We start from the raw sequence: 25954 nt of genomic DNA, 5'->3' as shown, positions 1-25954 counted from the left end.
TATGGCCAAGTGTATTTGTAAAGACAAAACACGAACAAGGAAAAAGAACATATAAAACAAGACTTTAAAATATTAAATGGGATCTACATGTCTGACTGGTAATTTATGACCTATGCACAGAATAGGTTAGAAAGTCTTTTTTCTCTCTCTCTCCTTTTTTCTTCTTCTTTTTTTTTTTTTTTTCTTTTTGAAATTAAATGATACCATGCCACATTGGGAATTATCTATAATCATGATTAATAGTTGAATTGGCTTTTATATTAATCCAGAATTTACTTGCCATCTTTCTTGTTAAAGAGCCTGCAGATAGATATGTATCTAATTTTTTGCCTCAAATATGGAAAACCAAGGACTATGCAGTCCACAAGCTATAAAGATAGTACAATAATATCTTTCTACCTAAAAATGGTGGAATTTTATATGCTTTAAAAGTTGTGAGTAGACATTGTAGATTTGTAAGATAGAAAGAAAAAAAAAAATAGAAAGCTCCCTCTTGTCTTAAATAACATTTTTGTAGATGCAACCTAAATTAAGTCAAGGTATTTTGGTTGTACAGTACCTTGGTGTAATTAAATATTGAAGCGTGCTGAGCTGTGGTATCAACATCTGTACGGTACAAATACTTTTTCAGCCCAGCTGGATTCAGCTACATTATCTGTGACCTGAAAAAGGTAAGATCATGGTTTGCTTTTAAAGGATCCTCTTCATTTAATGAAAATACACTCTCATGGTAGGTTCTGCCTTGCCTGCTCGCCAGGGGTGCAGCTCTCTGCAGATGCGTGAAAGCTGCAACATCCTCAAATAGTGTGGGAAAGTGTTTATGTTGGGACACAAGGACAGTCGAGGAGGGGGAGAATTATGTCAGGAATCTGAAGTTTGGCCGGGGGATTCCCTCTCCTTTGACCATAAAAGGAACTGAATTATTTCCTTCAAAAAGGGATCTGCAAAGTACCTGGTCAAGGAATAGCAAAGGCTCCACTCGACAGTGGTCAGCAGTGGGTTTCCCAGAATTAGCTGGCACAAGATTGTGTGGCAAAATGGTATGGCACAGCACTACAGAAAAGCAAAACCAAACACTGCTTTGGAGCTGGATTCTGTGTGTCTGTTTGTCAAACATTTGCTCTTTATGGCCTAAGTAAGCAAGCACAGGGACAGAGGAAATACTGAGGCTGCAGCTCCTGAATTGTTAAAATTATGAGAGGTGATGTGGCAACCACCATAAGAAAGTTTGATATAAATAAGGAAACACCAAAAGCTCTTTACTTGATGAGATCCTACAGCTTCATCAGCGGCGTTATATAAAATGTCCCAGATAGTGGTGTACGTGACACCAAACCACCTGTGGCCATGCCCCATAAACCCTATTGCACAGGGGAGGTTCATTCTGTCACCCAAGTGGCTGGTGGGTCTCAAAGAGGTCCGTCTCCTGGTGTGTTTAGGAATTTGGGTACCCATGGTACAGAGATGAGGGCTGGTTGCTGCTGATGCTTAAGGGTAAATGTATGGATAGTTCCAAGCTCATCTGTACCAGCTCTCTGAGGCCCTGTCCTGAAGAGCCCTGTTACTGCAGAAAGAAGTGAGTCAGGTAGAGAAGAGAGATCTGAACTGACATGCTCACAGAGCAGCTCTGTGAACTTTTGCTTCTTAGTTACCTGAGAGTCCACTTCTGGAAGCAGGAGGTAAGAGAAAGAGATTCTAAGAATGGCCCAGTAGCAATAAAACCCTGAATTCAAGTGCCTGCTTGGCTTCTCTGAAGTCTAGTAAGTTATAGAGCCGAACTTTTCTCTGTGTGGGATTTCCCTACTAATCAGAGTCCAGGAAGGCAGCATGGCCAGCTAATAGATAACATAGGTAAGAGTGATAAGCAGAGGATTAATTTTGAGAGCTAATTCCCGTGTACTGTCTTTTCCCCAGAAAGACTAAGGGTTCATCTGAGGAGGTGCCTCCATCTGTGCCAGACTTTACAAACACACATCCTCATCCTGCAAGTTCGGCTGCCAAGTTGTTCTACCTTAAATCACTTGCAAGCAGGGTTTGAACTGTAACTCATGTTGGATTCTGGCAAAAACAGGAATGAAGATGTAAGAAGTGTAATGATTTGGCTCCTGTGAGAAAAGGTGTGTGTGGAGAACATTTTTCAGCCACATGGCAGTTTCACCATGTCGTGGAAAATGCTTAACTCTAAAGAGTAAATTGCACAATCTCTGAGTGTTTGAGGAAGATTGGTCATAGCAAAAGCAACACGGGAAGCAACAAGGGGAAGTCTGAGGCTTTAGGAGCTAGTGACAGGCAAAGGAGGGGAGCTGCTTGAAGGCAGGGGTGCATGGGCAGACATGAACCCCTGAACTCCCCATCTGCCACAAGAGGCTAAAAGCTGCAAGCGAGTTTCAGCCCCTGTGGGCAGGAGGCCTCTGACATCATTTCCATGCACCACACAGCCAAGTGAGGAGAAAAGTAATTGCCTTGGATGGGAAGCACGATACGACATGAAACACAAGCATGTCTTTCGTAGAATTTGTAAGCCATAAAAGTATTTTAATAACATCTGGTGCAGGGGCGTGTTGAAGTTTAATTAATTAATCCTTGCAGAGGACTTGGAAATTCTGGGATCAAAGGTGTTGCAGGAGTGCAAAATGCCATTATTATACCTATAAACGTGTGCTTGTTAACTTAAATGCTGTTTATTTATTGCCGCTATATACTTGTATGGCAGTATATATCAAGTATATTACAAACATTTTAAAAGTACACTTTTTCATCACATAAAGCTGTCCCCGTTTGGGTCCCCCTGAGCACACAGGCAGTCGCAGTGCAGCGGTGGTTAGCAGGTGCTGCTGCTAACGCAGCTCAGAAACCTCAAATTGACTCCCAGAAAGCCTCTGCTTTTTGGGGGTTGTCTGTGAAGTTTTCCACTCCGTGATATTTCTACGGATGCTGTTACACAAGAAGCACAGATTATGCACAGTGGCCCATAGCCACGGCTGAAGCCCGAAAACTCCACATCAGGTTTTGTCTCAACTTGGTGTGTGGTTGCAGTTTTCTGCTTTCTCTCTTCCTCTAATATTTGTACTCCACAATAAAGAATACAAAGGGTAGGTGGGTCTGCTCTCTGCATACTTGGACTAGATTTGTGGAACTGAGGTCTGCGATCTGCCTGGAGGTGTTTTATTTTTGTTGTTGTTGTTTTACTCGTTTGTTTGTTCCTTGCTTTGTAACCATTTATAAATAATAGAAATCCTAAGCAGTGCTCTGTTCCCACTAATTCAAAATTTAACATCAAAGGTTGTTTACAAATCAAAGGAGCAAAACATACGCATCCTCAGCAGTCAGTTAGAATGCACAGTCTTTTTCTTTTTCCTGTAACGGACTATATAGTAAAATTATTCTTGCTCTAACATTTATTTCAGCTTTTGTTAAATGTTTGGTGTTGTGGCTTCCCATAGTTACATGGAATCCTCTTCTGGCTTACACTGGAAAAAAAGTTTAGAAATGCACTCTGTGATTCATCGCACCATTATTTAGACTAGATTTGTAAATTCTGTGCTCCTGACAATAGCATCTTTGTGGATCTTTTTAAATATGGATGAAATATGAGTTTTCTTTCAAGGTACAAAATGTCATTAAGGGCTCAGGTGGTTAAAATCAACATGAAAAATACATGCTGCATTTTCCCTCCTTAAATGCAATAATGTAATCAGATTTCAAGTCATCTTACCTACCTCACTTACAGCTTTATGGAGATTAATTAGTTTTTAGCCCCCAGTCACATGATCTTTTCTGACTGCCATTTAGCTACATTTGCTATCTGACTTGAACCTGTAAGCTGTCTCCAGCCCCAGAGGACAGATTAAATTTTACTATTGGTTGCCTCTTTCCTTTGATTTAAAGGTAGATAGTTAGAGTCTTAGTTCAATTATTCTTTGTTGTTAATTAGCCATGCATCGTCATCATTTCTCTGGATAAAGCAGGAGAAGAAAAACGACTCAAAAGTAGGAGACAACTTCTTTCACGGGAGCGAGCTAAAAAGGGTTTTCCTGATCAGGTGGAGAGCCATAAAAGAGCTTTTAATTCACATCTATATCACCTCTGGCTGCTTTTTGTTTGCCGGGCTTTTATGGGCTGCCGATCGATACGGTTACCTTTCACTTCAGTAAAGCACGCGGGTCAGGCAGGAGGAGAGGGAAGATTTCTGCATCTAACTCAAGCAGGAGAGGTGTGAGCTGGCGGACGGCTGTTCGCATCTCCAGCACTCAGCTTTTGTTTTCCTAATTTTCTCTTTAAATTAACTTAAGCACTTATTCTATAGTGCAATTTTATGTAAAGGGAATGCTTTATTCCTTGTTGAGAATGATTTCCAAGGCCATTTTATATCTAAATAAATTTCATTCTCCTTTCTTAAGTATATTAGGTAAAATAAATGTACAGTGGATAAAAGAATCTGTAAACAAAATCCTGCCCTTTATTCTTGTTATCCTGTTTACATCAGTGAAATCCCCCTTTTTCAAGAAAGAAGAGCACATTTTGGCCCGTATTGTGAAAAGACAGGAAACAGGTAAGCTCCAGGGGAAAAATTGAGAGGGGATTTTTATTTTATTTTATTTTTTTCTGTTTGTGATTAAAAATAAAGAGGTAAATAGTAAAGGGATTTGACTAGTATTGTTGCTTAGGATGGTGCACAACTGGGCTCCTCAGCAGCATATAGCAGAAGACCAAAGGGATCTTGGCCTCACTTAAGTAAACCAGTTCTCAGAGTAGCAGCACTGGTGGCACAGTGTTTCCTAAGGTGAGAGCTGGGAGTGAGTTAAGATAATGAAATTGTTATCTATTACACGTTGGGAACGCATCAGAGCCAAAGCCATTGAAGCATTTATACGGACGTTATATGGGGCTGCCTATTTGCCATTTGTTTCCTAAATTTTCAGCAATTTGCTCTGCAGGAAACGCTCACCTTGGTTAAATGGGGCTCAGCTCAGCAATATTCAGCAGAGCCGTGGCAGTTCCTGGCTCCGGCCACCAAGGCTCCGCAGGATTTTCGCTGCTCAGGTGTTGCAAAGCCTAATCCTTATTCAGGAACCAAAACGCTCCCCTCTCCTTGCCTGCGGTGCTTGGATCCCTGCCTTTGGCAGTAGCCCCAGACTCCTGCAGAAGATGAAGACATCCCTCCATGCCTATAGATGGAAAGGCGCCAACATGGATGCCATCAGAAGGACGCAGCTGAGCATATGCTGAGAAAATTGTGGCATCCATACTGTACATGGGGAAGGGCTGACTGAACACACCAGTTTGTTGAAGCTTATGGCCCTGAAAAGGAAACATAGGTTTCCTGTAAATGTCATTCAGGGATATGCTAACTGTTATTTCCTGGCGCTGGATCATGATGCTTTCAACACATTCTGTTCCTCTACCTCTGCTGCCTGCCTGCCTGGCTGTGTGCAGCGATAGCTCTCCTGTCTTCTCACCTTTCCCTCCTCCCTGCGCCCGGCAAAGGTAAGAGAGACTCAGGCAAAGTGAAAAACTGACTTTGGGATGGAGAACCAAGGGGGAAAGCAGAAATAGAACGGGATGACTGGGTCTTACGTGCCCTCCTGGAGCTGCCACCACCCCAGGAAGAGCGTGTAACCAGTGTGTTTGGGCCCCATTACTTTGACTCCATTATGAGTGAACGAGTCCCCTGGTGCCATTCTGCCATGGCATTTCATTTGTATGAATTGCTTTCAGCCGTAGTGCCTACACAATGTCTGCTACACGATATAGTCTTAAGAGGCTTCCCTAAGTACCATCTACAAGGAATTGTCTCTTCGGCTGTCTGCACTCCTCATCTCCCTCCCTTCCTCCATCCTCCAGGTATTTGCTTGACAGTGGGAGTGTCAGCGACAGGACAGTGCGTGGCCAGATGACTGCACGCATACCAGCTGTGGTCGGTACCTGGGCCTCGCTGCACCATCCCTCGAATGCAAAGCAATTCAAGGAAAAGAGGTAAACACTCCCAAATGCATCACTTTGGGCTGCTGAGGGCATTATTCCAAGCCAGGAACACAGACCCCGAGCTTTTGTTCTGGTGATAAAGGGGATATGTTATCTCTATTCCAGCTCCGAGCTGTATAACGCGTCAATGAAAAGCAAGTTTCTCTGTGCAGTGAATAAGGATCATTGTTTCGGGGATAATGAGGCTCCACTCCCTTTTGGCTCCCTCTGAAAGCCCGCAGCCCTGGCGAAGTAGCAGTGCCACAGGTCCGCCAAGCCTCTGCTGAATGCAGCGGTGACAGGCGCGATTTGCACAGTTATCATTAAGTGGCATGTGAGTGGTTCTGTGCGCCATGTTATACTGTATCAAGCCACCATAAACAAGCAACTGGCTACGGGACCGGCACCTCCTACCATCCACCCTTTGCCATAATGCTATTGTGTTTGATTAGAGTTCCCCCCACTCTCCCTCTGCCCTTCCCAGAAGTCAAGGAAAGAAAGAAAATAAAACTGGTATATTACATTACACGTACAAATAAAACCAGAGCAAATAAAGTAGATTAGTCAGGTACCGGTATGGCGATTTATTTTGCACAACTGAGATGAAGAAGGCTTTTATAGACTTGATGGGGAATGCATCATCATGTCATGCATCATCAAGATGGCACAAAACTAAGCAGAATCACATCAGGGCAGTCTGGAAAGCTTTGGTTGAAGCTCCAGGCGAAAGCCAGGGAAGAAAAAGTGTCTTTGAAAACTTGCCATTTCTCATTTGCCTGCCTAAGTATGAATCTGAATATTTTTATTTAGGGCTACCGCTGTATGGGAACCTTAAACCTAATAATATCTGACATGTAACAGGCGGTAAGAAGATACAACCTGTAGCAGTCATGATTGCTTTCAAGTGTTATTTTCATGAACAAAAGAGTCCTGTTTTATGAGAGAAAACCATTGATATAGGAAATGAGCCCTGAAAATGGCAGCGAGCTGCAGCAGCACCTCTGTAGTGCCTGGCAGAAGGCAGGGACAAGGTCAGTGCCTTAGCTTGGTGTTGGCTTTCTGGAGCAGCCTTACAAAGAAAATACTGGAAATGCATGAAGGCAATTCAGTCCAAGAAGGCAATAGCGGTACTGGTTTCAGGTATTCCCTGATTTATTGGGGAGTTTAGGGGTGACCAGTTTGGGGTTGCTTTATCTGTCCTCCTGTTTCTTCTTTGAGGCTAAATGCTCAACATTTTTTGCAGTTCAGCCCCTTGAAGTGTTCCATTTCTCCCATTGTCGGGAATACAAAAAAAAAAAAAAAAAGCAACAAATAGGCAGAAAGCCAAAGAAAGCAAGATTTAAACTGAACGGGTCTACTTTACAACTGGCTCTGAGTGTGACCAGGTTTGCTTGGAGTGGAAACATCTCGAGGCAAATGGCAATGCTTAATGCAAGGAGATTCGTTACCGTACAGATGCTTATTCCAGCCATTTCTGGATGCAGAAAAGAGCACAATATTCCCTGTGTTGCCCGGGAGGAATGATTGCTCATGTAGGATGCATTATTTGATACCTGTTATTTACTAACGCAGTTGAACTAAAGACCTAGGCACTACTGGACCCAGTTCACGAATATTTATTGCACCAAATCCAATCTATAATATAGTGTCAGCCTTGTACCAAAGCAGGAGACAGTAGTATTTATGATTATTAGTACAATATTGAATCATCCTGAACCAATTACTGGTCCAATTACTGTGTCATTATTATCTTCTGAATAGGGCTTGATTTGTCTGTGATAAATATGATGCAATTAAACTACCTTTTTACATAATAAAACACTGCAGGTGTTTATTCTTAAGGGTTTACGGATACCAACAACCAATAGATTTAATTAAAAAAAATCCTTGAAATAAATGTGAATTTCATTAAATTGTTCTAGCACTAGTGAATATTTTAAGACTATCTGCTGAAAGATTCTCTCTCTATAATCTCTTTTAAAAGCCATGCTAAGTGCAGAAAAACAATGACTTCAGCTTTTTAATATTTCAATAATTAATAACATTTCCTTAAAGAATGCATAATTGGTCTGTAATAGTACAACTTAAGAAACAAAAAAAAAGTTATGTGGGTCAAATTATTATTACTGTTGTGTCAACGTGAGGGAAAAATGTATTCTGGCTTAACAAAGAATCTTATTAAATTCAGATTTTCTGCTCAATAATTTTAAATTTAATCTCATATTTTTAGCACTACAGTCATAAACATAATATTGACTTAACTCCAGTATGGTACTAGCAATAGATAGTACTGCAGCATGCTGGCTTTATGTTATAAGATGAGGAGGTCATTAATGTGAAACCCCACCTAGAATAATTTTGTCTCTCAAGAGTGGGGGTAAATAGCTGGAGCTTTAGCTTTAAACCAGCCCAGGTCAATTCAGTGTAAGGGTGTATGAAACCCCTTGCTGGGCCATTTTATTTTGCTTTTTAGAAAGGGAATTTTTCCTCCCGGCTTTGCAGCTGGACTGCCCTGCTGTGCAGGGTTCACATGGATGACGATACCCTCATCACCTTTCTCCATCCTCCTTCTCATGGTTGTATTCAATGCTGACTCATAAACGCAGAGTGCAGGTTGGGTTTGTCTTCGCCTTTTTTCAGTGTGAAGTGCAGTAGTGTCCAAAGCCAGGAGAAGAGGATGATCCACAAGCAGACCAGATATTTGGCACTGGCAGGTCTTGTTCTGGGGAAGGAAAGGCTCAAGGTCTCTTTTAACAGCACATTCAGCTCTGTTTAGGACAGGTGGGATTCCTGAATCACACACGGTTGGGGAGGGACAAAGCAGAGCTGAACAGGACTCCAAGTGGCACAGTGGTACTGAGCCCCCAAACTGGGCTTGCGGTGGTGAGGCTCCCAGGGCTCGAGGCCTACATACGTGCCCTTGGCAGAGGGTGTGCTCACCACGAGGTGCTTGTGGCTGTGGCTGCTGAGGAGCAGTTCCCTACAGCTCTTGTTGGTGGTCAGGCTGTGGCACGGGGCAGGATGTGTGCCCGTGCGATGTGCCTCCGCACTGCAGCCTCGCCAATCCCTCCCATCCATCTTCCGCAAGGCGCGGGACAGGCTGAACGATAAAATAAAGCTTCTGCAAAAGGTTTATTAAGCAAGACATAAGGTCAGGCTTTTAGTTACAAGGCTGGAAACGAAAGGTTACAAGCAAAACAAATATAAACACAATCCCAGCCTAAGCTTAAACAACTGGATTCCTTTTCAGTTGCCTAGTCCAGTTTCTCAGATCCTGAAGACACAGTGCAGCTGTTGGGATGTGAAGCATCCTAACTTCTGCCCTAGATCCTGATCCAACACTCAGGAGCAGGGGCTAGCAGCCTGGCTTCTCTCCTCCTCCCCTGGTACTGCTCTTGGGGTGCGTTTGCACTCTTTGGGGCTGCGATGAACCCCACCATTTTGTGGTGACCCCACTGCACATGCGGCACATAGACAGTGTGCCTTACCTCTGGGATGCCAGTGCCTGGTGCAATCCCGTGTTTATTCCTCATACACATCTCAGAGGCTGCCCCCTGACCATACTCATTCATCTCTGCTTCTTAATGTCCAGGCAAGGAGTAACTACCTCCTACAGCATCACTCTTGCTTGCTGCGCAGGACCCATGCAGAGTTACTAGCACTGTGCACAAAGTGCTGCACTACCGTTCCTCACATGGTTTTTGACACCAAAACTGTGAGAAGAGATGACATTTAATAACATTTTTGACTTGTTTGCAAACTAAAATCAAGTCTGATTAGGCCAGAAAATTCTGCTGCTAGGAGCAATTAAATGGCCGAGGTCAGCTTCGTGTGCAGTGTAAACCTGGGCTGTTGCACTGGCTCTGGTGCTGGTGTTCTTTTTTATATTAGTCGCAGGTCTACGCTGAAGCATGGATCAATAAACGCTGAAAGGGAAACACATTGAGAGGGAGAGCTAAATTATGGAACAAAAAAAATAATAATAAAGGCCCAAAGAAATGACAATCTAATGGAGACATCCTGAATAGCTAATTCTGATAATTATTTCTAAGCAGCCAGTACACTTGGGTTTCTGCTGCAGTCCCTCTGCCTGGAGGAGTGGGACCCGTACTGTCATCCAGCACCAGTTCATGAGGACTTGTTCCCTGAGATGCATTGTGTCTGCCATACAGCACAGGATAGTATAGCAAGTCTTAAAGAAAGAGTATTAATGGACGGATAATTGCCCACCTTGTAAAAATTTACTAGGAACCTGATACTTTTATCATTTGTCACAAACAACTCCATGGTGTAATAATGTAGGAAGTATCATTGGTGCTATAAAAAAGTGATGGTGCAAATTACACTTCTCTTTTGCTGAATGGTGTTAAATAGCAGGGAGTTCCTTTTTTTTTTTTTTTTTTTTATTGCCAAAATTTCAATAATTGTAGATGTACATTTGCAGGGATCGATTGATAATTTGGAAAATGCACCATCAATATTTCATTTTCTCTATTTTTTTAAATAGAAAAAAAGCCCAATTTCACAGTGGTAAGATTAAAAAAAAAAAAATCTCATTTTGTTTTCCTGTCTGTACAGTTAAGAAAGGAAGCTCATTTCTTGCAGCATAAAGGGATATTAATGAATAAAAAAAGCATTTTCCATATTGCAGAATAAAATTTACTGTTCTAACCAAAGATATTTTATATAAATTAAGAGTTTGTTTAAAAAAAATCGAAAATGGGAACTCAATTCTAGACAATGCTTAATTTAAACTAAGTGTTAAAATAAAAGCAATAACACTGAGAATAAATTAATGAACTACAATTAAATATATTTACAATAAGTGGTTTGGTTGGAAACACCTATTCTCTACACTGATAAAATAAAACCTGCATTCTGCAAAAGCTGAAATAAGTTAAACGAAGATGCTTTTAACAAGGTTATTACTTAAGCAGTGACAGGTTTACAGATTTTAGCACCATTGGGTTTTCACAGGAGCTATAGCAAGTGCTAAAATAACACACACCTTCAGGTTCATTAAATTCACCACTGTGATGAAATAACTGATATTTTTCTATATTACTATAGTGCTGCAAAGAACTGACTATAAATAAGATACACTAATAACAACTGTTTGCAGTGCTAAAACAATAAAATAATTCTTCCAGGCTTATATGCTAAGGAAGAAATAAGTGCAAAGCAGACTGTTAGCATGGTTATATCTGGTGTCTTTTTCTCCATTGGTACTGTGCCTTTAGTAATTTATTTCTCAAAGAAGTGCCCTATAAAATGTTTTATCATTCATTGTGACAGGAAGAACTTGTTAAAAGGGTACATGAGGAGGGTGCTTCCATCCCAAAATATTTACTTTCTCATCTGGTGAAACATTTCCAAAGACTCGTTTATGTGAAGAACTGATATTTAAAAAGGAGCATTTCGGATGATAGTAAATCCCACATTATGCTCTGTTTTGGAAAGAACCCATGCTGAAAAAGCAGATTTCTAATAAATCAATGGAGTATGGCCTTTGGAGACCTGGGAGACATATGGACAGTAATAGAGTATCTCAGGTTGTTTGGTGAACGATTCCATCTGGATGAGGGCTCGGTGCTATTCACAGCCCCCTTCTCCCCTGAAACACCTTCAATCTTACCCACAGACCCTATCTCAAATGTCAGACCACCTGGGATCTGCAGCTGTCAGCCTGAAAGCAGAGCTGCTGGGTGAAAACCCACGGAGCTTGGGCTGCGGGGTTTGCACCGGATGTATTTGGTGCCTCATTCCATTTCATGTACATATATTTTCCATATATATTTGTGTACGTGCATGTGTGTGCAAATACACCTACGCACACCTGAAGAATTGGGATAACTGCTTGCAGTGCCAGGTTTGTTCCCTGCAAGGGACTTGCGTGGCTCTCCTGCACTCAGGATATATAAAACCCATGTGAATGGGGAGAACCAGCCCTGGGACACTACCCAAATTTTGCAATGCTTTATCTTCCCTCTGGATAATGTGCGGTTTTGGTCTCTGGGAGCAATAAACTGTATTTCAGCAATATGGGTCGTATCTAAGCATTTGCACTGATTGCAAAATTTTCTTTCACATGTTTTAGGGGAGCTTTTGGTAATAGTGATGGTGTTGCAGTGTGGAAAACCCAGGCACAGGGTTTGATCCATCCCTCCGCAAAGCCACTGTACAGAGGCTGGGGGCACAGGGCAGGAGACTGGTAAGGTTGCCAACTGCTCATTCCCTAGAGCACTGGGGATTTGAGGGGATGGGGTCCAATCCCATTTCCCGAAACTCTCAAGGTGCATGCATAGAAGGTTAAACCTCTCCCAGATGCCATCTGAGCTCCCCACGGCACCCAGTATCTAAAATTACAAGGAGAAAAAAAAATCTCCTATAGCCTCAGCTAGAGGATTTTTTAACAGTGGCTCCATCCTTTTACACCCACCCAAAATGATTCAGTCTGAACACTATCTGCTATCGTCATCCCCCACCACCACACACAAATATTTGAGTGTGCAGTGTAAGCTCTGTAAGGGGTCTGCTGGGTGCCCATTTCTGATAAGTGGGATGCCAATAGCTCTTTGCACCTGGGCAAAAACCTTTCAATTTCTCCACCTACTTTATAAATGCCTTGTAACAGCTCTGAAAGAAGAGCAATACGACCATTTTATTGGTGAATAAGCAGAGTTGCAACAATATTAAATGACTTCTTTGGCCTTAGGCAAAAAATAGCTATGACTGGCCCACAAATGAAAAAGATGTTTTTCATTACAAGTCCTTTATCTAAAGAGTTGCCCTCCTACCTTGATTTTACACAGCCCATATTTATAATTCTTTTGGGGAAAATGTTGGAGATATTTATTTATTTATGTCGATTTTTTTTTTTTTTTCAAAATGTGGGGAAAATTTGCTGGGGAAACTTGGGGCGTGAGTTGGTTTAGTGTGTCTGGTGGTCGTTAATAATTCATACTTCATGTGAAAAGAAAATTGATCAGAAGCATCCTGGAGAGACCAATCCATGTTCCCTCTGCCATCAGCTGAGACACAAACTAAACATGAGGCATGAACTGAAAGATAATATTGAAAAAAACTTGCAGATACCCCTCCCAATCCAAGTGGTGTGGCTGGAGAGGATGTTAAAGAGAAGAGCAGCACGGTGTCCTTTGAAGCCTGGTCATGGAGACAAGGATGTGGGAAAAGTTCCTGCAGCGAAAATGGTCAAAAGTTCTTAAAAGGAGGACGAGAGCTGCTCCGTTTCCTGAAGGCAGTGGTCCAGATCAAACAGTCCTTTGTGGAAATGTTCAAAACACACTCATCCTGGGATGAGGATGAGCTCCAGCACCCGGGGCAGGATGGAAGGTCAAAGGAGGAGCACTGGGGCACTTCTATAGATGCCGAGGTTGAGGCTGTGCCAGAGCTGATGAGATGGACAAGTTCTGTGAAGTGGTTATGTTTTCTACCAAAGAAATGCTCAGAAATAATTCCCAAATGGAATTTGGGAAGTGTTTGTTAAGTTTTAATTTCATCCTAGATCCGCTGATTCATCCCTTGTTTCTCTATGCCATTCGATCATTTAAAGTAACTTCTATGTGATTAGAAATCACGTTTCTGACCCAGAAAGAGAGGAATTTCACAGTCTCTAAGGAAACGTGCTGAAGAGAGGTTTTCTGGAGCCTAAGCCTTCACTCAGTTTTTCAGGCAGGGTTGGGTCCACCCATCCATGTGTTCACTGTAGAGGGAGCCCGGGAGATGGCTGAAGGACTGGTGTGAAGTAGGGTGCGTCGTGCTCGCTGCAGGCACTTCTCGATTCAAGAGTTGCTGTTCTGGGACATGTTCTCAGCTTGAACTTGTAAGCCATCATGTACTGGTGGGTTTGTTTTCTCTTATTTCTAATATTTGAAAAGCTACACATGAGTAAACACATAAATTAATGATAGATATACTCCTTGTCCATGTAAATGTGAGCTATATGTGTATATTTACATATAAAAACTTGAGTGTTGTTATCAGTCTTGGTATCCTACTTGTTAAGGTAATTGTGTCATTTAAATTCTGTCATAGCTGGTTCAGGATAGATTCATTAACTGCTCCTGTTACCCTGGCATCTGAATACCTATTTCTTAGAGGTAAAACTGGAATAAATCCCTTAATTTTCCAGGTTCTTCTGACATTTTTGCTTGGGAATAATGAGATGCTTATACTCAACGAACAATGAGATCTCTGACACTGAAAAATACAATTGAGTTAATTGTTTAGGTACACTGAGGTACACTGTTTTTTATTTGTACAGATTGTTTTCTGTGTGCTGGCATAAGAACTGATGTTGACTATATTCCACAAATACTATTATTATCAGCTTAAGTATATTTTATATATACATGCATATATATATGCTTCCAACGTATCAGTCTACGAGAGCAGCAGTGTCAGATTGCTGAAGAGAGCTCATTGCTCTCCTTTCCAGACTGCTGGAGGAGAAGGAGAAGAGGAAGAAACTGTACGATGAACTGACTAATGGTTTCTCTTCTTTTCTCTGTTTATTTATGCATCTACATTAACAAAAGGAAAAACCCAATTGTAATAATGTTCCTCTATATTTTACTGTGTAGCTAAACACCACGAAATGCTTGACAGTCTTCATGATAACCACGACAGAGATGCCATTTTTTAAGACAGGCAAACATAGACTGCACCATCTATAGTACAGTTGCTTCTTAATATCACAGTTCATGATATCTGTGTACCGTATCCTCTAGTTTATACAACCCAGTATAGTTTTTCCTACTCTATTCATGTGGCTGCTTTTAAATAGTGAACTATTTAAAAAGGAGTCCAAAGATGGATTTTAAATTCTCTTGCCTCGGAAGAGAAGTCATTGGCACCCTGAATCAAATATTCCCCAGTATTATTGTCACCACCTATTGGATAGTCATAAGTTTTAGGGCACATATCAATGCCAGGCAAACCTCTATCAGTGTGACCAGGGCTAATCCCATGATGACGTGTTGTGGTCCAAAAATTTTACTGCTTGGGTCCATACTAAACGATGTGTTGCCATAATACAAGTCAGTTGTTTACACCTGACTAGCGCTATATGCTAACCATGAAAAATCATTTTGCTCTTAACCTACCTGCTTGAAGCACTGATGTGTTTCATTGCATCTTGTGTTTATTTTTTTCCTCAGGATGTTGGACCACGAGGAACAGATACAGGCACAGGTGACTTAGTGCAATAAACTCTCATCATGGTTTGTCTGTCATTGGCCAGTGTATTGAGACTGCTAGAGTGGGTGCCAAGTTTAAAGATGTTTCTAAAGATTTGCCACTTTTCTGCTGAAAACTAAAGACTGGGGATGTGTCTGTTTAGGACAACCAGTAACCAGTGCTTGAAAGACATGAGCACCTAAGTACATTTTGGCCAATTTTGGTTCATTTTCTGCAAATTCTTTTAATTTTATATATAGTTTTTTTTTTTGTTTTTTTTTTTTTTTTTTTTCCAGTCTGTGCAAATGGCAGGAAGAAGCAGAGACAATATTTGTAGTTGTTGCTGCTCTACACCGGTGGACTTGGGGCAGTAGAGATTCCAGCATTTTCAGTTGCCTTTAAATTGTACTCCTGGAAAAACATGCAGAGATCTGCCCCATTCCCAGATTTGAACTGTTTCCACAAATGTTTATCCTATCTCCTACACCCAACGTTCAGATATCCTTCAGAAAGGGCACACTAGTCCCTGGCCACTTCCAGAAAACTGTGAGCATGGTGGTCTCCGCAGTGGTTTTGCACAAATTTTTTAGAGAAGTGACAAATTTTCCTGGATGAGGATTTGGGGGATGAAAGTCTGAGTAAGAGGAACCATACTTGCAGTGGCATTACCCCACCTCGCAGTTCAGCTGAGAGCTTTTGCACATCACATAGGCTTCCTTGAGCCTATGCTGTTCACAAAGTGGAAAAAGGAATTGAAGAAGCAAAAATAAATATTAAAGCACGTAAGAATTAAATATCACCTATTTAAATAGCAATTACGCCGTTGAAAACAAGAACTCCACACCTGTACAAGAAAAGACAAGCAAGCCCAAAACATCTGTTTGCATCCACCTGCCAAGCACCTGTTTTGCTGTTTCAATGCCATTTGATTGCTGGAGATGTAGAGGCTCTTGTGAGGTAATGAGTGATTTTACATTATGCATGATTGAAAACAGGTGTTCTAATGCCGTACAATTCTATGCATGAATAATTCAGTTTGTTTAGAGCAAGATCTTTAAAAGAAGTATGGTCTTTATTTTTTTATAAATATTAAAGTTATTCTCTGCAATGTATGGTGGCTGGTCTTTTCAGCAGGCTTGCTGATGACCATTTTTGTGTAATTTTATGGGTAGGAAATAACACTGTGAAAGGTAAAAAAAAAATAATTATACCTAAAGCATATAAGCAATGAAACTGAAAGGTTTCTTTAGCAAGGAGGGGGAAAAAACCTGTCACTATTTTAAGAGAGAAAACCAGATGACTTTTGGCAAAGCCTGCTTCTCAACACTAACAAAACAGCCCAAGAGCTTAATTATATGGAGGGGGCGAATGTGCCTCAGGGATAAGTAAGAGCTGGTCCATCTCTTGGTCCGAATTCCAGCTGAGTCTGAATACGTTTAAGAATTTGGATTCCCCCCCTCTTTTTCATCGTGATTATGGAAATATTTATCACACAGTTGTATGTTTTGTGCTGGTGGAAGATGCTGCAGACTCAGGTCTTTATCTGCAGACCAGTTGTCGCATAGGGAACTGCAGTATAATTCAGCCCATGCTCCTCATCATGGAGAATTCAGCTGCTGTTTGGGATCACCTCCCAGAGATGGGGAAGGTATGGTAAGTCAAACTTAGAGATGCAGCCAGGTTTGCTTCATCCCCTCTGCTTCTTCCCAATGTAAACACGCAGCTGGCATGGCCTTGTGGCTTCAGCCAGGGCAGTTTTGAGACAGGGCAAAAAGAACTAAGCTGCCAAGGGTTCTCTTGCCTCAGTGCATGCTTGCTCGCTCCTTGTTTCCTCAGCTGGGGTTGTAATTTAGCTTAGTAACAGGGTTTATAATTAGTGTCAGTGATAGTGTTAGATGTTATTATGGGAAGAATCTGCTGGGAACAGGACTGAGATCTCCATGGGCACTTCCCAGAGAAGTTTTGTCACTTTGACCTGTTCCCCACTTCCATTGCAGCCACTCCCACAGCTGATTTGATGCAATGCTTGAAACAAAGCTGCTCAGAGGGCTGTTAGAAGGTGTTTTATACCTGACGGGCCAGATCCTGTAACTCCTGGGACAGGCAAGGTTCAAAAGCAGTGGAAGAGGCTGCCAGCCCTGCTAAGATGTGGTGGAAAATGTAAAATCTTGAAGGTGAACAGCATGGAAAGAAAGAGGGAACAGAAGCTTTTAGCCCTTCCAAATGGTCATGCCTGGTCCACTGTTGTTGAGAAGGCAATAAAGTGAGAAAAGGGTAAGAGAGAAGAAAGGGAATGAGGGGGATGTCAGCTGCAGGACTGTTCCTGCAGGACTTCAAAGCCATGACTCTGTGACCAAGCTGGTCTAAGCATGCAGACAGTTAGGGGTTTAACTGAAGTGGATCTCAAATCTTTCAGTATTTTATAATACAGTATGTTACAGGAGACTGCAAATTAGAGCTTATAATATCCTATCCATTCAGCTACTGAACAAGTATCTGAGGTAATCTGATCTGCCTCACAAACCATGAGAAAAATCCTCATGTAAAGTACAAAAGATGAGTTACAGAATTTTACAGAGAGGTGGGAAAATTTCTCTCAGTTCAAATCTGGGGGTCATTCCCATGAGAGATGAAAGAATGTTTCACCATGTTTTGCTCAAATAAAGTTGGAGAGGTTTAATAGATGCAGACCCGCAGGCCAAGGGATAAACTCTTCTCCCTTTAACGCATTTGAGCCAATGCCCATGTGATCAACAATGTGGGTAATAATTGAGCTGGAGGAAAGAGATCTTAGTGGGAAGGCAAACAATGGGACAAAATGCTGTAAAATGTCTGAAAAGTTTACTTTTTATTTTTTATTTTTTTCCTGAGATGATAGGAGGAATACATCCTGGTACACTGAGTCTCTGCAATAAGGAAAGCATTTCCTTTTCACTCAGAGTTGTTGTTCCTCCCTGTCAAAAGCAGAAAATAAATGAAGTCTTATAATTGTAGCATGCTGGAGGTGATGGGAAGGGAGAATGAAAAAGGATTATGTGGCATCTCTTGGAGATGCTGCGGCCTAGCCTCCTGGGGGGGTCAGCAGTCCTGATGCACATGATGGAAACTCAGTCTCCTCCAAGCAGCTGGAAGAAAAGCATCACATCTCTACTCCGTCCCAACTGCTTCTACTAGTTTGTAACCTATAAATGTAACTTCATTAAAATTGGTGGAAAATTTTCCTATAGATCTACAGATGTCTGTTTTTTTTTTCCTTTTTTTTTTTTCTTTCTTTCTTTTAACTTCCCATTGATAGCTGTTCTATAGAACTTCTTATCAGATTGTTTTCAATGGATGATAAGGGCTACTTTCTGTTTTCTACCTTAAGTCTTTAAGTCCAGGACATGTATCTTTCAGAGATGCCTCCTCCTCTCACTTCCGCAGAGTATCCCCAGTAAAAGCAGAGAAGGTGTCAGCATCTTAGGTACTTTTGTGATATACTCACCCTTGTAATTGACTCCTGTGAGGGCTTAAGTGTGTGTCTTGATTATTTTGTGTTGGGTATCTATCTGTGAGCCAGGTCAGGTGTTTGCAGACAGGAAAAAATTTGGTTTTCTGCCTTCATTCCTTTGTGTCACACCTTTACTGCATACTGCCAGAAGGAAATGAATTTTTCCAGAAATATTGCCTATTATTGCTTATTTGCAAGCATGCCTGCATGAGCCAGGCCTTTTATAAGGTTTATAGATGAGGCACTGGTAAGATAAACGGGGACCTTTTTGTTATCTATGTTGGGTCTAAAAAGATATAGCTTCTGAAGCCTACTGAGGAACTCAGATGGAAGATGTTACATAAATCCAAAGTACCTATTTACAAATTTTCATACCTTCTGTGATTTATTAGATAAAAATACTTCCTGTCATCTTTACCCTTCACCTTCTTTTCCCTTGGTTTCTTTTCAAGAATTAACCAGGATCTGATGAACTTACAGGAAATTTAATACTGCTGACCAGGAGATCTAAGACCTTGCTGTCTCCGTCGGTGCTGGTAGGGGACATAGCGATGTACTTTCTCTAGGTACCAGTAGTCCCATTTCCTCAACCAGTAGTGAGCTCCTTGTTATTCTCGGTTATAATTGTGTTGAAACTGTCAAGTGTTCGTTCCACCTCTTTAATTTTGTTCTCAGAAGAAATCCTTCACTTCTTTGTATGCATAGGCTGCTGTGGCCTGGATCTCATCTCGTCTTTTAGTAACATCTTCCAGATTTGTTTTAAACTGATTAGACACTGCTGAAGAATCAGCTTCTCTCCCCCGGACAGTACAAAGCCAAGTGTTGACAGAGCTGGCTCCTAGCCATCAGCTACGTGATGACGCAGCATCGCATCTTTTGACAGCCCCAATTTCGTTTAGGACTCTCTGAAATGTTCACGCACACTGAAAAATTAAAATAAAATAAATCACAGGGTGACAGGAGGGTGCAATTAAAAAAGAAGTGCCAGCTTGACCAGAGGGTTGCTTTAATTAAAGGTCTTATTCCATATCCTGGAGCACAGAATCTAAAAGTTATTTCTGCCCTTCTAATGGGGCTGCATTTTGCCTCTGAATTTTGTTTTTGAAAAACAGAAAATGATCCTTTTTATTGGGCTACTGAGAGAAATTATGGGAAATGAGGTGAGTGAATTTAAAATTCTCTCAGTAGGAATAGGAAGGGAGGGAAATGTTTGCCCCTCCGTAATTTAGTAACTTCCAGTGCAGGTTAGACACAGGGACACTTGTTCCCTTTGCCCACCTGAGCATGGGGGTTCATTTAAGTCACGAGGATTACATGTGTTGAAACCACCTAGATTCTTTGCTGGACGGATATCATCCTCTCTTGAAAAATGAGGAGGAAATACAGGAGGTTGGAACACCAAATACTATTTCTAAACTTCATTTCTCCCTAAAGGTTAATAAAGCTCACTATGAAATACATTGAAACTTAGCAAAGCTAGCTGTAGTATTTGAGTCTTCTCATCACAGTGTCCTAAGAGATGTCTTGTGGTTTGACACATAATTAATATGTTTATCTATCTTTGCTTTCTTTCCTTCTTTCTTTTTAATAACAGTCATCACCATAATAGCCAAATATAAACATTTCATCCTGTTTCATAAAGAGTCTGGTCCATTCTATTGCAACACTGCTACTTTCCCAGCTCCCACAAGTGACACGGCGTGATGCTTGAAAAAAATTCTCCAAAATGTTCTCACCACTTTTACTTGAAGTTGCACTGTTTACAAACTTGTGGAAAATGTGTCTCTTTTGCTTGCTTCAAGTTTCATGGGAACACATACTGAGGTCTGATCCAGTAGCACTGCTTGGTGTTGCCTCACACTTTTCAGGGGTCCCGTAATTAGCCCACAAGGGTGTTTCAGGATACAGTGTAAAGTTACATGCTGTTTGCCAGTGTCCATGGTCCCAAACACATGGGGAATCAGGCTGGCTCCAGCATTAAAAGCAGACAAATTTTCAGACAAACATAACTAATATTTTTATTATTCATTCATGTTGAAACATTAACATGTCCTCATTACTCTAAATTATTTCATTTTTAACTTATGGTATGCTCATGGAATATTTGTAAGAATTATTGGCTTTAGCTAATGTTATTTGTAACTCACTTTTTATAGACTTGACTGGCCAGGTAATTTCCACAGTATTGTTTTTGGCTCCTTAACTGGATCCTATCCTAGTTTACAAAGTGCTTCTACAGAGATAATGGAGTGCATTCCAGCCTCCTGTGAAATGTCAGCTCTATACCCGATGTTAGATGTGCAGTGATAACCTGGGTAGAGCTGACAAATACTGTAATTTCTTCCTTGGGAGTACCAAACACCCTAAAGATATCAAAAAAATTCTTCCAGAAGAGGGAAAAAAAAAAAAAAAAAAAGAAGAAGCAAAGGGGAGAGAAAGGACATGAGAGAAAAGTAAATAAAAGTAAATAAACCGTTATTAATTTACACTGAAAATGGGAAGTTAGTTGATGTGTGTAACAAACGTTCGGTAGAAGAAGTATTAAATAATTTTTTTGATGACTAGTGTAAATCAAATATTACTCCTTTTCCCCTCCCTCCCCCCCAAATAAAAAAAAAAAAAGAAAAGAAAAAAAAAAGAAAAAAAAAGAAAAAAAAAGAAAAAAAAAGAAAAAGAGGAATATAAATGTTACTGTTATCTGGGTCTAATCAGCTGAGAAAAGCATGATGATAAATAAGAAAATAAGATTTAGTAGAAGCGTAAATTGAAAATGGCGAATAATACTTTTTAAAAAAGGGCCTACTGGAATAAGTATGTCTCTGAGGCATTTGATTTGGAATATGTAATCATCTCCTTTGAGGATATCTATGAAAGTTATTCCTGAATGTTCAGAGGTTTCTCTGCTTTTCATTATCTATTTTTTTAACAAGGGCCAGAACTGTATGCATGATTTTCTGTGATATATTCACATGGGAGGTTTTCTTGTACTGGCCAAGGACACATCGTTTACAAGAAGGTCCTGTCAAGCATCCAAATGTCTTTGCTGAAGCTTCCATTTCAGATGACCCCACTGAATGTGAGAAAACCTTCTTTTAGGGGAATGGCATCTTCTGGACAAAGTCGCATCCAAAAAGTCTGTTGTGCTTAACCCACGGCTGAAATGCCCAATGCAAATTAATTTCAGAGTGGTGGTAGAAAGAATGTATTCATATTTTCTCAGGAAAGATACCATGAGGGGGCTCAACCTCTTGCTCTGATTTTTACTTCTGTGCAGAATTACCTCCATGGATTTCTGAGAAGGTCAGTTGGATGTCTGGGCTCTGTGTTCCAGAGAAATCTGAAGAATTTGGGTCATCTTCCACTCTTCACTTAAAAATAACTTCTGTTAATGCCATTTGGAAAGCATATTTCTTTGAATATGATTTTGTGAAGGGGGCAAAGTTTATAATTTTGGGTGGAAACCATGTGAAAGTTAGTGGTTCCATCAGGGCTCTGCTTTGAACTTTTTGGATTTGTTCAAACTCAAAAGTCAAAGTGAAACTCGGGGGATGTGAACCGATTTGAATCAAAACCAAAAAAGTGATGCGCCAGATCTCCCATGAACCAAACCCACTGGGTTCTCACAGTTCTCATCCAAACAAAAATGTACTAATATAAATCAAATACTGAACCAAATATCCTCTTTTGCTCCATTTAGTTTTCATGGAAATAATGCAGAATATTAAAAAGATCTGCTCAGTTTTGCAGCAGCAACTACCAAAATATCCTGAGATCATTTGATAGCTGGCATTTAATATCCTGATCTATTTAGTCAGTAATCTAACCCTTTCTAACTAGCACAGTTTTGGCATGCACAGCATAACCCCTTAACATCTTCCTCGGTTGTACAATTTCACAGAGAAGATCCATGTACAATTCAGTCCTTTACATTCTTGCTTGAAGAGCCAAGAAGAGAGATTGAGTCATAATTGGACTAAAACTGAAAGCAGTGTGATGAGCACAAAGATGGGACACTTAGCTGGTATATGACAGGCTGGAGTACTGAGAAGATATTTAATGACATTTTTCCCTGTTGTTTACCTTGTTTTGGAATATACCATGGCTCTGAAATGAGAGAAAAGAAAAAAAGAAAAAAGAAAAGGAAAGAAAAAATCCATGTTTTGCAGTACCAGCACTCATCATGTACCAAACAGTTTCTAACGCCATAAAAAAGTGCTAGTCATGGAAGAACAGCAAAGGTTTCATTCGTAACTAAGACACGCTTGTTTGTAATAACATGTGTGCTTTCGAATGTTGCCAAGTTGCTGAGGCTATCTCTGTTATATACAATCTTTAAATATGTAAGTGTTAAAAAAACCAAGGTAACGTAAAAGAAATGTTTTTTGAAAAAGTTTGATCAGATGCTTAAAATCCAGTCAAATCAAAGACAACCTGTTTATGACCTTTCTATGCTAAAAGCTAGAAATGTCATTTTTTTTTTTTTCCACAAGATTAATTACCATCACTTTGGGAGTAGTGAGCTGGACATTATTATATGATGTCAATTAATGATTAAAAAAAAGGTGGTTTGCAAATGTAGCACCATAGTCCCTGGTGCATTACATCATTTCTGAAAGATCTTAACACGTGATAAGCAGAGAACATTTTAACCTAAAAGTCTGAGTGTTACAACCTCCTTTTTGTTGTAACAACCTATGCACAACCTTTTGGCCTTGGAGTCACTTGCAATAAAATTAAGAAGTCAAAAAGAAAAAAAAATACACATCTTAGTATGAGAAGACACCCTCTTGTTCCTCTTGTTTTGCTGTCTAACAGATAATGCAACAAAATGGGTTGGTATATGCATTGAAAAACTTGGTGTTGATCTTCATATGTACACTGTTCTCAGCAAGATTCATCATCAAAATCTCATGCTTGGAGTCGTAAGGTTGCTGTGATTCAGGTATTATAAAATATATAATGTGGTTATCTCTGTGAGAGTGCCTCGAAAATTGCATATGCTGAGCGAAATTACTCCTGCACTTGCCTAGGCTCTGCTTTCCCAGATGGGGTGACAATGATCATTTTATGTGCCTTATTGAATTCACTGAAATATTTAGAAGGTTTTCTACCTATATTTTACATCTCCTTCTGTTATAACCTTTTTGCAGCAACAGTTTGATTTCTTTGTCAATAACATACATAACCTGATCCATTTTCCTAGGAGCTCTTCTCATCTTTCAGTATCAAAACACTGTAGAGGTTCCTTTGTAAATGAATGATATGCATTTAAAATACCTTTGTAATAATAAATACCACATGAACATATGTATAAAGCAAAGGATTTCAATTTTGATGACACTTGCTTCTCAAGAACAGACATTCTGGAAGAAAAAAACGTTGCCAGCCCCAAATTGATTGACATTTGTTTACTTAACTCTCTCTTCTTGAAAGTCTGCACACCTATTTCAACCTTGAACAGTTTCCAACTGTGGTATACTGGAACATTTTTTCATTTATTAAGTTCAGTGTTGCCAACCCAAACAAAGAGTAATCAGTGATGATCCAAGCAGACCAAGCTGTCTAGCACCATACAATGTATCTGCATGCTAATTTTCAAATTCCCTCACATTTCCAGAGAACTAATGGGATCATTTTCATTCTGTTACAGCAACTCAACAGTTACTGAATCACCATCTGTGTTTTCGTTAACCTGAATCAGATATGAATTCTGTTATTGCAAGGTAGAGCAGCTTGTTTAATGATTCTTAATCTTTTCTTTAATTAAATCATGCAGCCAACCTGAAAAATCTATCTTAATGCAAATTAGGAGCTTTTTTGGCATTCGCTTACAGTAATGCACTAATAAGGTTAATTTATGAAGGTTCTCTTCCAGTCTGTACAGATGATATTTGTTCACTGCATATTTTTAGCATATTGTCCCTTTTTGTAATATTTAAAAAAATAATAATAATAAAAAAATGGTTATTTTCACTCACACAAAAGAAGAAGGCTGCGATCTGCTTATTGTTTATTAGAAAGAGCACAGAAAATGAAAATCAGCCTCCTCCTTCTGCGAGCATCTCTGTGTGTGTGCAGAGGCACAAATCGAGGACTGCTGGGTTAAACGGCCTCGGATGAGCACTCTCCTGCCTTGGGCTGCTGGAGAAAATCGGGCCTCGGCTCAGATAGGCATCTTGAAGTTATCAGGGGAGACAGAGAGTTTCTCTGAACCCTTTTTTTTTTTTTTTTTTTTTTCCTCGTAGGTGTGAATTAATAGTATAAAGATTAAATAATTCTTGTGAAATAAGCTCGAATACATTTCTCGGTTGCACAATTGCTCCAGCTCTGGGTTCTGATGATCTCAGTCAAGAAAACCTCTGTCTTTGTGAGCATTCCTCCCAACTACAAAATTAGTTGAAAGCTGTTCAAGTTGCTGAGTAAAGAGTAAACTTTTTTTTTTAAGGTTATTTTTCAACACCCACAAGCAAACAGGGACGGCGACTGTGAATTTCGACACATGGCCTTTGCTATTTAATTGAAATCACCGAGGCTGTCTGAAAACTTTTCAGAAGAGTGATTTTTCATCAGAGAATGATGGTTCTTGAAATCAGGAATTCTTTTCATAGAAATCTGCCTGTTTAGACCAGGAATGAGATTTCAGTTCTAGGAAAGGTCTTTTTATCCCAGCTAGGAATTCAAATGATCACTCCCCTTTTGCAGCAGGACTGCCCAACTACAGCAGCCAGGGCACCTCTTTCTTCTCCTCTCTGTATTTGCAGCTGGAATTGCTCCATGTCTGACTACATTAACGTTGCACAGCCCAAGACAGGAGCTCTTGCCCAAAGAACAGGGAGTCAGCGTGGCTGTGACTCTCTGTGTTTAATTAAAAGGAATGGCAGGATGGAATGGCTGCAGGATGGATGAAAACTTCCTTCGAGTTCCCAGAAGCCGGGGACTGGAAACAATATCTCACGGTATTAGTGCAGTGATTCCTGTTATGTATTCTGGAGTGGTTGTGTTTCTCTGCCGCGAGGAATTTTACTTTGCCCACTTTAGCATGGGTTGTTGCATCTGAGTAAGTGGGAATGTGGGAGTTTTCCCTCTTCCTTTCCACCCCTTCAGGTTGGAAAGCTGTTTTCCAGCCATCAGTAGTCCTTGCTGTATAATATTAGCACAGCGAGAACGAAAAGTAATTGCTTTCCTTCCCATTCAATTGTACCTATGTGTTCTTAAGTATATTACATGTTTCGCTTCATGCTTCACCCACTATTAAAATATGCAGATAAATGAATATCAGGATAAGAATATTTTAATAAGAAA

General features: G+C 40.4%; 1 protein-coding gene across 1 annotated transcript in view; it reads left to right on the top strand.

The window, feature by feature from the left end:
* Positions 1–25389, top strand: part of LOC310901254 (uncharacterized protein) — a 72488-nt gene extending 47099 nt beyond the window's left edge. The window contains exons 9-10 of the mRNA XM_083840543.1: positions 15144–15177; positions 15459–25389. Coding sequence (XP_083696669.1) covers positions 15144–15177; positions 15459–15499 — 75 coding nt within the window. The 3' untranslated portion in view covers positions 15500–25389. The remainder of the gene's footprint in view (positions 1–15143; positions 15178–15458) is intronic.
* Positions 25390–25954: the final 565 nt, after the last annotated feature.

This window comes from Anser anser (genome assembly GCF_964211835.1).
Source record: "Anser anser genome assembly, chromosome: 6".
Lineage (NCBI taxonomy): Eukaryota > Metazoa > Chordata > Aves > Anseriformes > Anatidae > Anser > Anser anser.
Note: the sequence above shows the minus strand (reverse complement) of the source record. Positions and strands in the feature narration are given on the sequence as shown.